At 38.9% G+C, this 13,012-nt stretch overlaps 2 protein-coding genes across 24 annotated transcripts in view; both read left to right on the forward strand.

The window, feature by feature from the left end:
• The window catches only part of NR2C2 (nuclear receptor subfamily 2 group C member 2), a 45,264-nt gene extending 34,836 nt beyond the window's left edge, over window positions 1-10,428 (forward strand). For 16 of the 22 annotated variants that reach the window (XM_085516654.1, XM_085516665.1, XM_085516657.1 and 13 more), the window contains one exon: window positions 1,601-3,426. In XM_085516654.1, the coding sequence (XP_085372780.1) occupies window positions 1,601-1,775 (175 nt within the window). In that variant the 3' untranslated portion in view covers window positions 1,776-3,426. Of the gene's footprint in view, window positions 1-1,600 lie in introns of all 22 variants that reach the window. The other 6 variants (XR_014934745.1, XR_014934743.1, XR_014934742.1 and 3 more) reach the window with 4 other exon arrangements.
• Window positions 10,429-11,242: 814 nt separating this feature from the next.
• On the forward strand, window positions 11,243-12,467 carry MRPS25 (mitochondrial ribosomal protein S25). 2 transcript variants are annotated; one of them, XM_015874870.2, is made up of 4 exons: window positions 11,243-11,417; window positions 11,501-11,607; window positions 11,814-11,901; window positions 12,090-12,467. In XM_015874870.2, exons 1-4 carry the CDS (start codon window positions 11,284-11,286, stop codon window positions 12,280-12,282), a joined length of 522 nt encoding a protein of 173 aa, XP_015730356.1. In that variant the 5' UTR covers window positions 11,243-11,283; the 3' UTR covers window positions 12,283-12,467. The 2 variants fall into 2 exon arrangements, with proteins under 2 accessions (XP_015730356.1, XP_085372792.1); XM_085516666.1 differs by lacking the exon at window positions 11,814-11,901.
• The last annotated feature ends 545 nt before the right edge of the window (window positions 12,468-13,012 follow it).

Here is a 13,012-nt window from a genome sequence, read left to right on the forward strand (position 1 = left end):
AGAAGCTTTGAGATAACAAAAGGTGATTATCGTCCTTTAGCTATTTGTCAAGATACATGTGCAGAAAAATATTTATTTAGTTTAGAGATCTTGAAAAATTAAGGTTTATATGTGGAAAACAGTAAACAACTCTTATTGTTCTATCATAAGAAATTCTCACTGCCTGCTTCTTTTCACCTTTGTTTATTTTTGTTTTACTTCCAAGGACTTGTCTTTGAAAGTGCCTCATTTGTTTTTGTCAGCTCTCAGCTGTTTCTGTTTGTTACTTACCCAGGAGTAAATAATTTCCAGTTATCTCCATTACAGTTGTTTTATTATTGAATTTCACTAACAAGATCTTTCCCAGTACTACAAGGGGAGTTCCAACTTCTGTCTAGTACAGTCATGGAATGGCTTGGGTTGGGAGAGACTTTAAAAGACTATTAGTTCCAACCACCTGCTGTGGACTGGTTGCCCCCTACCAGCTCAGGCTGACCAGAGTCCTATCCAGGGACAGGGCAACCACTGCTACTCTGGACAGTAGCGCCAGGGCCTCCCTGCTCTCTGAGTGAAGAGTCTTCCCCTAACATCTGACCTAAATTTCCCCTTTTACTTTAAAACCATACCCCTTTCACGGCCAGATCATGGGAAAAGTCTGTATCCCTCCTGATTTTTAAGCTGCTTTTTAGTACTGGAAGAACTGTGTTAGAACTTTATTTTACTGTGAGAGTCATTTCCATGTTAAAAATATACATATAGTCACATGATCACTTATATTTAAGCAAGTTCTGAGGTTTGTATAATTTGGAGGAGGGGAGGGGGTGAAACTCTAAAAGAGCTTCTCCCATCTCAGAAACTGGCATCTGCACTGATTCTATAGAAATAAGCGCTGTGTGAGGCATTAGGACTCCCAGTTAAATGCAATGGAAATGGAATTTCTGCTTCAAAAATATCCTCAGATCCAACATTGTTCTTCCACATACAGTTCAGTTATTCTGATTTTTTTGAATGAGAGGTGGACTTCTGTCATAAGAAAAAATACAGAATTTGCTCTATATACTTAATTTTCTTAGTAGTAGGCTCCAGAGTGAAGAACAGATTTGCATTTCCAATACCCGATTTTGTATTTTATATCATTTAGATTTAACTGTGTGAATATGGAGTTACAGAGTACAAATCTGATTACTTCTGACTAACTGAATGCTAGCACAAATTGAAATAGAAGCATAGGTGCCATCATTTTCACAAAATAGCACTGTCTTGAATATTTTTGCAGTTTTCCTCTAAAGTTTACAAGATGTGGTCTATCATTTACATTTTCTTTACATATTCTCTTTGTAGACAATCTAGCAGGTGAACGGTGTGTTTATACATACACATTTACATCTACAAAGGGCAATAATAGGTTCTGTTCACCAAAGAACCACTGGAAAAGATGGACAGTTTCCATTTCACTTGCAGGATAGAAGAGTAACAGTTCTTTTTGTGGTAGCTGAACTAGTTTTAACTGCTTCTTCATTCATCAGTTCTGATAATAAAAATAGTAGATCCAGCTTTTTAGCCACACAGTATTTTTAACTTGAAATTTGTGTATTTATAATTTGCTGAACTTCTTTTTCAGGCTAACCCGGATTCTAGTTCGGCTGCCAGCACTTAGGCTGATGAGCTCTAGCATTACTGAGGAACTATTTTTTACTGGTCTCATTGGAAATGTTCCAATTGACAGCATAATCCCCTACATTCTCAAAATGGAAACAGCAGAATATAATGGTCAAATAACTGGCACGTCCGCATAGTGGGAACAACACAATTTGAAGGATCAAAGTAATTTTCACAAAAACATACAATTAATAAGTTAAAAGAATAGCATTTTGGTATGTACGAATATTTCCAACTTCTTGTTACTGTTTCCTACCAGATTTCTCTTTGTCTGTTTGCTAATACTGACAAGATTGAAGCAGCTATTAAAAGAGCTGCTGTGGGACCTTCTCTGCCATAAGGAGTATTTTTGTGCCTTTCATTCAAAAGGCTGTAGGTTACTGAACTTTTCATGTGCTTTGTATTTAGAAATTATCAGTGGTTAAAAATAGAGTTTTATAATATTGGAGATGAGTAATAAGATTATTTTAAAAGTAAAAATTAACAGAATAGGTAGGTTTTAAAATATCCTTGGAATTAATATCTAATAATTGCCGGGGTATAATACTAGCACTTTGTAAGCACTTCTTATCAAAGCGGTATTATCAACATCCTGCTTATGACTAGGAAGGATGAGAAAATTGCATATGTCCTTAGTAAAAATGCTAATGATTTCTGTGAAAATGTAGAATGCTACAGGAGACAATCATTTATTCCACAAAAAGTCACTTGCTTTTATCTTATACATTAAACAATAATGTGGATTTTTGGATATCCATGTTGTAAGGAACTATGCTGTTAAATTAGTGCAGTTGTTATTAACGGCATGAATTGATCATAGTGACTTCTGCATACTACAGAAGTTACCAAAACTAGGAGAAAACAAAATGTTTGTATCTACAGTAATGGTGAATTATTCAGGTTCCTTAAAGTTTCTGCTCAGCTCAACGTTTTTGATAAATGTTATTCCAATAGGAAGCCTTTTGATTGTAGAGAATAATCAGTCATTAACTGGAAGAGCAGTTGTTTTCAAATTGAGATACTCTTTTAAAAGGTCTGAATATCTACAAATTTGCTCCTTCTGTCTGTACTCCTGCACACTCCCTCATCTGGGAAATCCTGGAAAACTGAGAACCTCTGGCTGTCAACAAGAGTATGTCATACAGCTCTCATAATTTTTTCTGCCCCTGTATTAGACAGAGCACTCCCAGTTTTGCAGTGCTTTCAACCTTCTTATTGCTCAGTTTGAAAATGAAGTATAGTTGGGATTTACAATTTTATGTATGATTGCAGTTAATGACTGATACAAAGTAATAAAATGAACAACTTATGTAATAGCCCATCTTTTTAAATAGAGTGATGAGCCATCAACATGCTTTCTTGTACTTACTGGTCATTATCTGCTAGCACTGCTTTTAGTTTAGCATAATTTATTATTATCAAAATTGAGTATTTTAAACAAAGTGATTTCTTTATTTGTTTGTTTGTTTTTTTGTTGTTGGGTTTTTTTGTGGTTTTTTTTTTTTTCTTCCTTAAATCATGGTGGTGAAGACCTTCATGTGATACTGGCATATTAGATGCATCAATTAGTTATTTGTGTAACAGAGATGTCCTCTATTTGCATAATTTTATGTAACAAAAATCTAATGAGAAATTCAGCACCTTTTTTTTTTCTAGTAGTGACGCTTATTTAGGAACACCAACCAGGTTGGTGCTTGGGTCTTTTTTAAGTCTGAATTTAGCGAAGACCTGAAGCAGGTCTGCATAAAGCTTCTGATGTAATAAAAAGTTCTGACCTTGTATACTTTATTCTCGTTATGAGACTCACATTTGTACAACTCATTATGACATGAGTGTTACATGACTACAAAGGCTATGTAATTTTAGCTTCTGGATGCATTAAGATCTTGTACAGTCACCATTGTTAGAACATTCATGTTCTCTAAAGGGTGTAACAAGTCCAGTATACATGCAGAGATCTGTAATATTGCACTCTTAGCTTTTGCTGTAAGGAATGAAATTGTACTTTTAATGTAGTGGAAGGCCTGCATTCTGAACCTCAAGTCAACTGGAATGCAAGACTTTGTACTAGTTGTTGCAATGTAGTATGACTTAGTGTGATTATGTCAGTGCACCCAGTGCAGAGTCCCTGTTCTAAAGGCACAAGAACTAAAAATAGGAGCCTTATCAACAACAAAAGTAGCACCTACCTTGGAAAACTTTGTGGCTGGCTTTGTTAAAATTGTAAATTTTATGGCATTATGGCACTGTTCTAAAGGTGGTGTTTGTTCAACTTGTGATGGTTTTCACTGCAGGAAAAAAAAATATTTTCCAATATTTTGTAAAATTTATTTAAGCAACTAAGTAGGCATTGTTGAAGAGAAATGACGTATTCCTGAGCACAACAGCTAGACACAGGATTTTCTTTTTCAAATTTGAATACACACCTGAAAGCTTTTCATGGCAAGAATCATTTTCACTTCATTTTTCAAGTAAAAGAGTCCTATTTTCAGTGCAGTAATTTGTTTTCCTCATTTCTCCTACTCATGCTGTGACCGTATTTGTTCAGGGAACAAAATAAAGCCCACTGTAGGTTTTTGGGGAGGTACAGGATGGTCATATAAAGTAAAACCTAGTGTATGCATTTGTAAATCAAAATAATAAATACCATGCAGCTCTGTTTACAAATAAACTGCAGTACCTGAAAACGCAAGGCCACATAATATCTTCAATGCATCTCCATTATTGTCTTACTTTGCAAGTAATAATTGGACTTTTAACAATATTATACCTAGGATAAAATACTAATATGTGTAAATGAAGTTATCACAGCGCAACCCATATCTAGGGCTTATATAATGAAGCAGTTCCATAGTTGAGATTATATCAGAATCTTAAAAGCCTCCTTTATTTACCATCATCAGCATGACTGGCCGTATTGCATTAGTTGGAACCAATTTATATCAATCCTTTTGCTATTAATGAAAATGTACTTTTCTCGAACTATACACTAACGTGATTCTGAGCCTAACAGGTGTCATTGTGAAAATCTGGACAGCAGGTAGATCCTGCAGCTTAAATATTCAGAGTCTAAACTGTTTTGCGTATTTGAGTGCTAACTGTAAATACTAAAGTAGTTGTGATAAATAACCTGTATGCTTCTTTCCCTCATGCTGCTGAAGGACTGTCACAAAAACGAGTCAAAGGTTTGGCATGTGAAATCCACTGAAAGCAATTGCTGCCATTTGAAACCATATTCTCCAGTGGGAATAGGACTCCTTTGCACTAAATTTCAAACATTATCTGGCAGCAAAGCTATTTTAGTTCATTCAAAGAAATGTTCTTTCCTTTACCTGTCCACAAATATAATATGGTAGATGTTCGAAAGATGCAGAACTGACAGAGAGATTCTGCCAACAGTGAAGGTGTTTTTTGCTAGCATTGGCAGGAGACCCAAGGTATAAAGAAAATAGAGCAGGTACAATTTTTATGAGATCAAAGTTCATCATTTTTCACCTTACAGCAATTGAGTTTTCAGGCCAATCTAACATAATGAAGGCAGAACAGCAGACGTTACAGCTGCAAGCTCAGGAGAATTTTCAACTCGTTACCTAGTTTGCAGTTAAGCTGCATCATAAATTCTGATCCCTTATAATCCACCTATGATTTTTTTCCACATTAGGAAAAAGAAAATTGGTACTGCAAAAAATACTACAAGGCTAATATAGCGAGTGTTATTTCTAAGTGGATAGCATTTCCATTGAGTGGAAAGCAGTCACAGACTAATCTCATTAACTTGTCTTTTAAATGTGTTTCACTTTGTTTCTTTTCTGCAAGTGCAGCCTTTTGCTTGCGAATACAGAGCAGGATTTTTTCACATTATTGTAAAATTCCTGAAAAATTATTTCTTGACTTTTAAGTATGGAAATAACTTGCTTTCATGCAGGTCTAATAAAGGCCAAACTTGTGTTTACAGAACTAGACTCAAAAAGGATCACAGTCCAAAAGTGGTTCTAAGAAAAGTGTCATCTCACTGAAGCTCTACTTAGTGCCTAAAGTATACCTTCAAAATCTTCCAGGTCCTGCTTCTGCTGCTCGTGAAATGAAAATAATGTAACTTGGTGGAAAAATAGCACTGAAGTATCTGATTAGATGGAACAGAACTTGTTTATGTGTATATATTGGTAATAATTCATTCAGAAAATTGTTATAATTCTGTACTGACCAAAAGTGCTGTGTAATGAATGATGATAAGGCAGTAACGTCTATGGTCTGCGCACTTTGTTTCCTAGTTCTTGAGAAGGAATGGATTTGGATCTTGTAGATGAAAAAGAACAATGATAGATGACAGTGTAGGAGTATTTTGGGTTAGCTTTGACATCATTGTTTTTATTGCATTTGTGAGAAAGACAGAAAGGTATACTAGTTTACTTACATTGGATTAATACGATGCAGGACAAGGCCACCTGCAAAAGTCACTTTTATCTGCCTATTTACACTTCTTAGAAATGAAATACAATGCTTTTGATGCAAGTGGAGATATTCTGTGAAACAGGTTAAAAATAAATAAATTTTAAAAAAATAATAATCAGCAGGAATTTTAAGTGAGATCCTTGGAAGCCTACAAGACTCTATTTTAGCTGCCTCAAGGCAGCTTACTGAGTCACACATTTACAGGGAGCGGGAAGGGGCCTCTGAAGATGATGTAGTTCAAATCCCAGCTAAAGCAGGTACCCCAGAGCAGATTACAAAATATTAGTTTAGAAGGCTCAGATTTCATAGCACTCTGAGACATGGAAGTATTGTTTGTCTCTGTTGATTACTTGGTATCATTTACAAAGCGTTTTTTTAATTTAAACCATAATTTGAAGCACTTGGCCCTCAGGGCAGCAATAATGTAAATAGCACCGACTCAAGGTACTGAAAACAGCTGTCACTGCATTCTCTTTATGCCTTCAGCAGAAGGGCATATTCTGCAGTGTGATTGGGAAAATAAGCCAGGACCAATACTTCCAGGTCAAACCAGTCTCCTGAGTTTATCTTCTTTGATAGTGACTACAAAACACCTTAGTATTTTCATTGTAATATAAAATACACGGGATTTTTCACTGGTTTCTGAATTTCATTGAAGGTGGTGGAGATGCCAGTGTTTCCCCAGCCATTAAAATTAAGAGGTAGCCAGGAAAGGGGAACTTAGCAGTTCTACCTAAGAAGCAGTGATCAAAGCTGCTTTCTGCAATAATAGTACCAATGAAGGAGACCTATTTGAGCTGGGTGATGGGAGTAGTAGAACTGGAGGGTCAATCTAACATACACTTCTAGCAAGTGTTTTAACCAACTAAACTCTGTGAGTTATGATAGTATAATTGTCCAGTTCTACAGCATTTAAGGGGCTTACAAAGTGAAAGTGAAACTCAGTGTGTAGCTTCTAAACAACGTGAGTGCCCAGCTATCAGTTCTATGAACGGTGCTTAGTGAGGAGAGGAAAGGTGCACCAGTAAATATCTGTAAGATCACATTACCCAGGGGAAATATATATATATGTATGTATAATATGTATATTGTGCTATATGAAACCTTTTTCCTCTCCTTCACTTATGTTTTCGATCACAAAAACAGGGTAGGTGGGTTCTTTTCAACTCTGCTGTTGCCACCTAAGTAAAGAGCAGAAATAACATATGAACAAGTTCCTGCCTGTCCCAATTGTATGGCAAGAGTGGCAAACAACAGATGTGGTGACAGTTTGCCCTGATGACAAATATGGGCCTGTTGTGGCAGCAGCACACACCATCTTTAAACCCAATACCTCAGTTCATCCAGGTAAAATTAGCAGTGTGAAGCCATGTTCACCCCAAATGAGAAAAAGGACGCAGAAAGGTCAGATTGTCAGCATCTGCTGCATCTTGAGTGTCAAAAATAGTATTCAGAATGGCTTTGTATGAAAATTACTGAGAAGGCATCATAAAGGGGCAGTGTAAGTGGAAAACACTTCTTGTGCTTTTTGGTTCTGAAGTTGCTGAGTTATTTTATCAAAGTCTCCTGAACTAAACTCAGGCTTATTGTTTGACTGAAAATGCTATAAGCCTTCTTGTTTGATAATGATACAATCCAATTAAAATTATTAACATTATATAGGAAATTGTGTGCAAAAATATTGTGTATACCAAAGGTGCAAGTTAGAGCATTTATCTTTTAAGAAGGGTTTTACTTTGTCTAAATATTAGACTAGAAAAACATCCAACCCCTAAATTGCCTTCTTACTGAGTTGGTTTTTTTTGTGTGAAATCGTAAGTTCACAAATAATGTTGTCATAACTTTCCATAATTCCCATAGCCCTTTCTATTTTTTGAGATGCATGAATGCTTTGAAAATAGGAAAATGGCTTATTCTTGAATTCATGCTGTTCTTCCTCCCCCCACCCCCTTTTTTTCTTTTAAAGGAATTTGAATATCTTTACTTCGTGCCTCCCACCGCTGTATGTTTCTGCATGTCCAATACTAAAACTCACTCAAACAGCTAATGCCTATGTACACAGTGTATGTGTATGAATGTATATGTTTTTATAAGTCTAAATATATTATGTACAGTGTATATAAAGTGTGTAGTGTATGTAAATATGTATATATATGTAGCCAAATAATCCTGATGTTTGTTAAAACTTTGCATTCATTTTCTAATTCAGAGCTACTTAATTTTCATTTCTTAGCCCAAACTAAGCCTGGCTTAAAGTAGGTGAACACCCATGAATTTCAGAGCTTTGCCCCTTTTTCTAACCTAGCTTGAGTTTGCTATTTTCTCTTCAGTACTCACAAATACATTCAGTGCAGCTTTTAGCTTTTTCATTATTCCCGTCACCTTCTCTCATTTGATGGGTGAAGTGAGCCAGTAAAGAGTTGGTAGAACCTGAAACAGTTGTTAAAAATAAATGTATTTAAAAAACCAAACACTATATATAAATACTTCCATATTTTCAGTATATGCTTATTCTTTTTCAACCTTCTGAGAAGTGCTTTTTGTAAAATTTTATTCCACAGTGAAACATTGTAAGAGGGTTTTAAGTCTTCAGCTGTAGTTAACTGGCAGAGAACAGTGTTTTCCTGCATCACTGAGCAGTAGCCCCCTGAACAGCATGCAGCCAATGCCATGTACAAATGTAATAACAAACTAAACAAAGTTTGTTGTTTATTTATAACCAAAGCTGTTTTCTGTCCTCAAGTTCTGCCATTTTCTGAAACTGCAGCCTGTGCAGGACTTGCAGAGTGTGCGAAGTCTCCATTAAGCCTGCAGAAATACTGATAATAACTAACTTTTTTTTAAGGCATTTTTACAGACTGTCTAGGGGAGTAGTTTAAGCATGTATTTTGTATTCAAGGTGAAGTGGAATTTTCTGGGCATTTACCTTGTAGACTCAGTGTTGTAAGGACTTGCGTGCATTTTACTTTGAGCAGACATGCAGACACCAAAACTGAGTTTCATGCATGCTTAAAGTAAAGCACAAGCCTCTATCAGAGTCAGGCTGTGTGTGTAAAATCTTTGCTATGAAGAATGCTAGGAATGATCACTTGTATTTTGCTATATTGCTTAGTAAGCATTTGTTTGTAAGCTCTTGTTTTAAATATAGAACTTGTAAAGCATCTATCTTTGATGTTTCAAGTCTTGTTTGTGAGACCTTCAGCAGGAAAATTATTTAAATTCATGGCAGGAATTCCTGTGACAGATGGTCCTTCACTGGTGTCAAGACAATCAGTATGGTCTGTATAATGCTTCCTTTACTCTCTAAAGGCTAAATGGAAACCTGAATGTCTCTGAATTAATGTCATTGTAAAGTTTTAAAGATTAGGAAATGGACAGCTGAGGTATCGACTTGAACTGAGTCTGTTAAAACATTCAATTGCGAATTTGTTTCAGATACATTTTTGAATTGTTTTTATTCCAAAGAACAAAATGTGCTCAAATTTAAATGACAGTAAAGCAGATATTTTAATATTCTACAGGAACTGTGGGACGTGTCATTGGCTTTCTGTATTTATCACAGAACACACAAATCTAAGCAGCACACGTTGCCGGGTATCCAGCACTCCTGAACGATTGGCTTCTTGTACATTTCTTAATGATCTGAGGTAAACAGTAATAAAACACAGGTTCATTTTAGGCTATTTTCTACAACTGTGGATTAAAAGTAGTTTAATTCATGAATTAAGAGAGTATCTTTCAGAAAAAAATGTTGTTTACACAGCCTGTGCTGCAGCATAGGTGAAGTTAAGGTAAAAACCTAGGAATGTTCTTTAATTAATCTATGCTCCAAAACACATTTGCAACCGCTGTTCAAACAGATGATGTAACTGAGGACCTGCACATCGCCTCTATGCTGTGTGCATTTGGCCCAGCGGGCAGCACTGAGCTCCTACCAGAACAGCTCGTTTTGATAAAGGGAATGATCCACTTTGAATTCTTGGTGATACTGTCTGGAAATGGGCTTTCTGCCCTTTAGAAAAATATCGTTTGTGCTCTTGGATTTCAATTTCAGGTTCACATGTTACAGGCGTTTCTCATTTCTCACAGCTTCTTATGTGAAATCAATATTGAATGTGTGTATACAAATAGCATGGTCTTTTTTTAATATGAATTTTATACCTAATCAGCGCCTTTAGTTGATGAAGAGGAATTTGCATTGTTGTGTTTTATATCCAGTATTGCAGTGCATGGTTTAGCATTTTATGAAATACTGTTTAAGTGTGGCTTTATATCATTGTGACTTAATACTACTACCTGAGTGAGGTTTATACTATTAAAGTGAATTACAAATAGAAACATATGCTTGATATTTTTTTTCAATATTTAGGTTTCCTGAATTTCTCACATGTTCTGTCTGAGCCCAGTGCGTTACAGACATGAACATTCCCCACTACAGCAATTGTTAGAAATTTGCCTGGCCATAATATATAATAAAAATCCCCGTGAACCTTAGTGCCGGGGGGCTACAGCTCTAACAAGCTGAGAGACTTATTTGCCTAAAAGTCTTAATGTATCTTCTTTAGACTTACGCATTTCTCCTGAAGGTCCCGGAGGAGGCAGTACCGGCTCCTGCTGCCTTTCTGCTCCCGGGTTTTAAGTAGTGTTGGATTCCAGTTCCCTTCGCCCCCCGCTTTCTACTAAATATAATGAAATTGGACCCATTCTTATAGCGGATACTGATTAATGTTTTGCCGATGCAACTGGAGGCTGCTCTGCGACTTCGAGCTCCGAGTTTCACTGCACGGAAATAAGGCTGATGAGTGTCGGTTTGGGTTATCGAACCTCCGCGCCTCCAAGAACATCCCCGACAAGCGCTCACTGTCCCTGAGAGGCGCGGTGCGGTTCGGGGTCGGCGCGTGGTCCGAGCGGGGCACCCTCCGGCTGACGGCGCAGCTCCGAGCGGCTGGTGAACCACCACCAACTGCGGGCTCACGGCACCTGCCCGGCCCGCCGCCCGGCCGCACCGCGCCTCTGCACAGTCTGTGTTCCCGCACAGCTGCCCCACAGCGACAGCGGCGCAGCCGCCCCCGGCCGAACCAACCGCGCGCGCGCCGACAGCGCCGCTCCCGGCCCGGCCTCGTGGTTCGGCGGAGCGGGGCGGCGCTTCGGCGCACTTCCGGCGGGCGGGGCGGGCAGCGCGGGGCCGTCGCCATGCCCATGAAGGGTCGGTTCCCGGTACGGCGCACGCTGCAGTACCTCAGCCAGGGCGACGTGGTTTTCAAGAGCTCCGTGAAGGTCATGACCGTCAACTACAACACGGCGGGGGAGCCGAGCGAGGGGGCGAGGTGAGCGCGGGGCGGACGCCGGGGGTCCCTCCTCGGAGCGCGGCCGCCCAACTCGTACCTGCTGTTCTTTCTCTTCCTCCTAGAAAGTTTGTGTTTTTCAACATCCCCCAGATCCAGTACAAGAACCCGTGGGTGCAGATCATGCTCTTCAGGAACATGACGCCTTCGCCCTTCCTCCGTTTTTACCTCGGTAGGTGCAGCGGGGCGGCTCGGAGCAGCGGCCGGCGCCGTTCTACCCTCCTGTTGGCTGCGGCTCGTGGCGGCTCCGCCTTCCCAGCTGCAAAGCGCAGCAGCTGTAGCAGAGCAGGAGCTGTTCTGTTCTGTTCTTTCTTCGAAGCTCTTTTTGCGGCTGCTGTGAAGGTACGCACTGCTACACTGCTGTGCATTCTTTAACAGATAGTGGAGAACAAGTTTTGGTTGATGTGGAAGATAAAACCAACAAGGAGATAACTGAGCACATTAAAAAAATCCTGGGCAAAAGCAAGTAAGTACTTCGTACTGTAAGCTCATGTTCATTCCTGCTGGCTGACATCTCACTACAGCCCCTAGAAACTGATAGGGTGCACAAAATTAGCCAGGGAAATCCAGCCTGCTGGTTCATTGCAGCCTGGGAAGAGATGGGAAAGGCCATTCGGGCTCCTACAGGGAACAAACAGGTCTCTTTTCTTCTAGAGAAACACTTGAGAAAGAGGAAAGAGAGAGAGGAAAACTGTCACATCCTGCAACATTTGGGCCCAAGAAGTATCACCTGAGAGAGTGCATGTGTGAAATTGAAGGCCAGGTTCCTTGCCCTGCCTTTGTGCCGCTGCCCAAGGAGATGAGAGGAAAATATAAAGCTTCTCTGAAAAACCCAACATCTGCCTGACATCGGGTCATACAGCTGTGTGTCCTCAGGGCTGGATCATCGCGGTGGTTCTTCAGAGACGAGCGTTAACAGGTCCTGGAAGTGGGAGCAAGTTGATGTGATACTGACATGCCTGTCTCATCCTTAATGCTACAACTAGAATAATTATTGTGAAAAATGTTATCAAATAAATATAAGTTAAAGGAGCTTTCGTTGTGCCAGTTTGCAGTCAAAGCTGTGTGAAAGCAACAGAAAAAGGCATGACCAGAACCCTATTTCCTGTTCATGCCTGCAGGTATATGGTCATAGCAAGAACAGGATGGCTGATGTTGTAAGGGACCTCTGGAGGGCATCCTGCCCAGCACTGTTCCAATTGCTTTAAAGATCTGAGAGAGCACCACCACTGGAGTCCAGTACTGCTGGACATCTTCTACTTCTGATGCTACTGGCCCCTGCCACAGTTTTAGATCATAGTAGTTTCTGCTTTGAATGGTTTACCCTATACCCGTAACAGTATATAAATACGCAATAGCACTACACTGCTTTTAATTATTTAATTGCATTAAATCAGGCTCGTATGTGCAAATTGCTGTAGAAATAATTATCAGCATTTCTGAGCTAATGGTTGAATACAACATTTCACACCCATTTTTAAGGAATGCTTGAATTATCAAGGGCCAATACAGCACGAAATAGATGTTATTTTATCTCTCGTTTACCACATTTCTATACAGAGTACTGCATGCAATTG

Source organism: Coturnix japonica, chromosome 15 (assembly GCF_054131305.1).
Source record: "Coturnix japonica strain WE chromosome 15, WE-NBRP24, whole genome shotgun sequence".
In the NCBI taxonomy this organism is placed as follows: domain Eukaryota; kingdom Metazoa; phylum Chordata; class Aves; order Galliformes; family Phasianidae; genus Coturnix; species Coturnix japonica.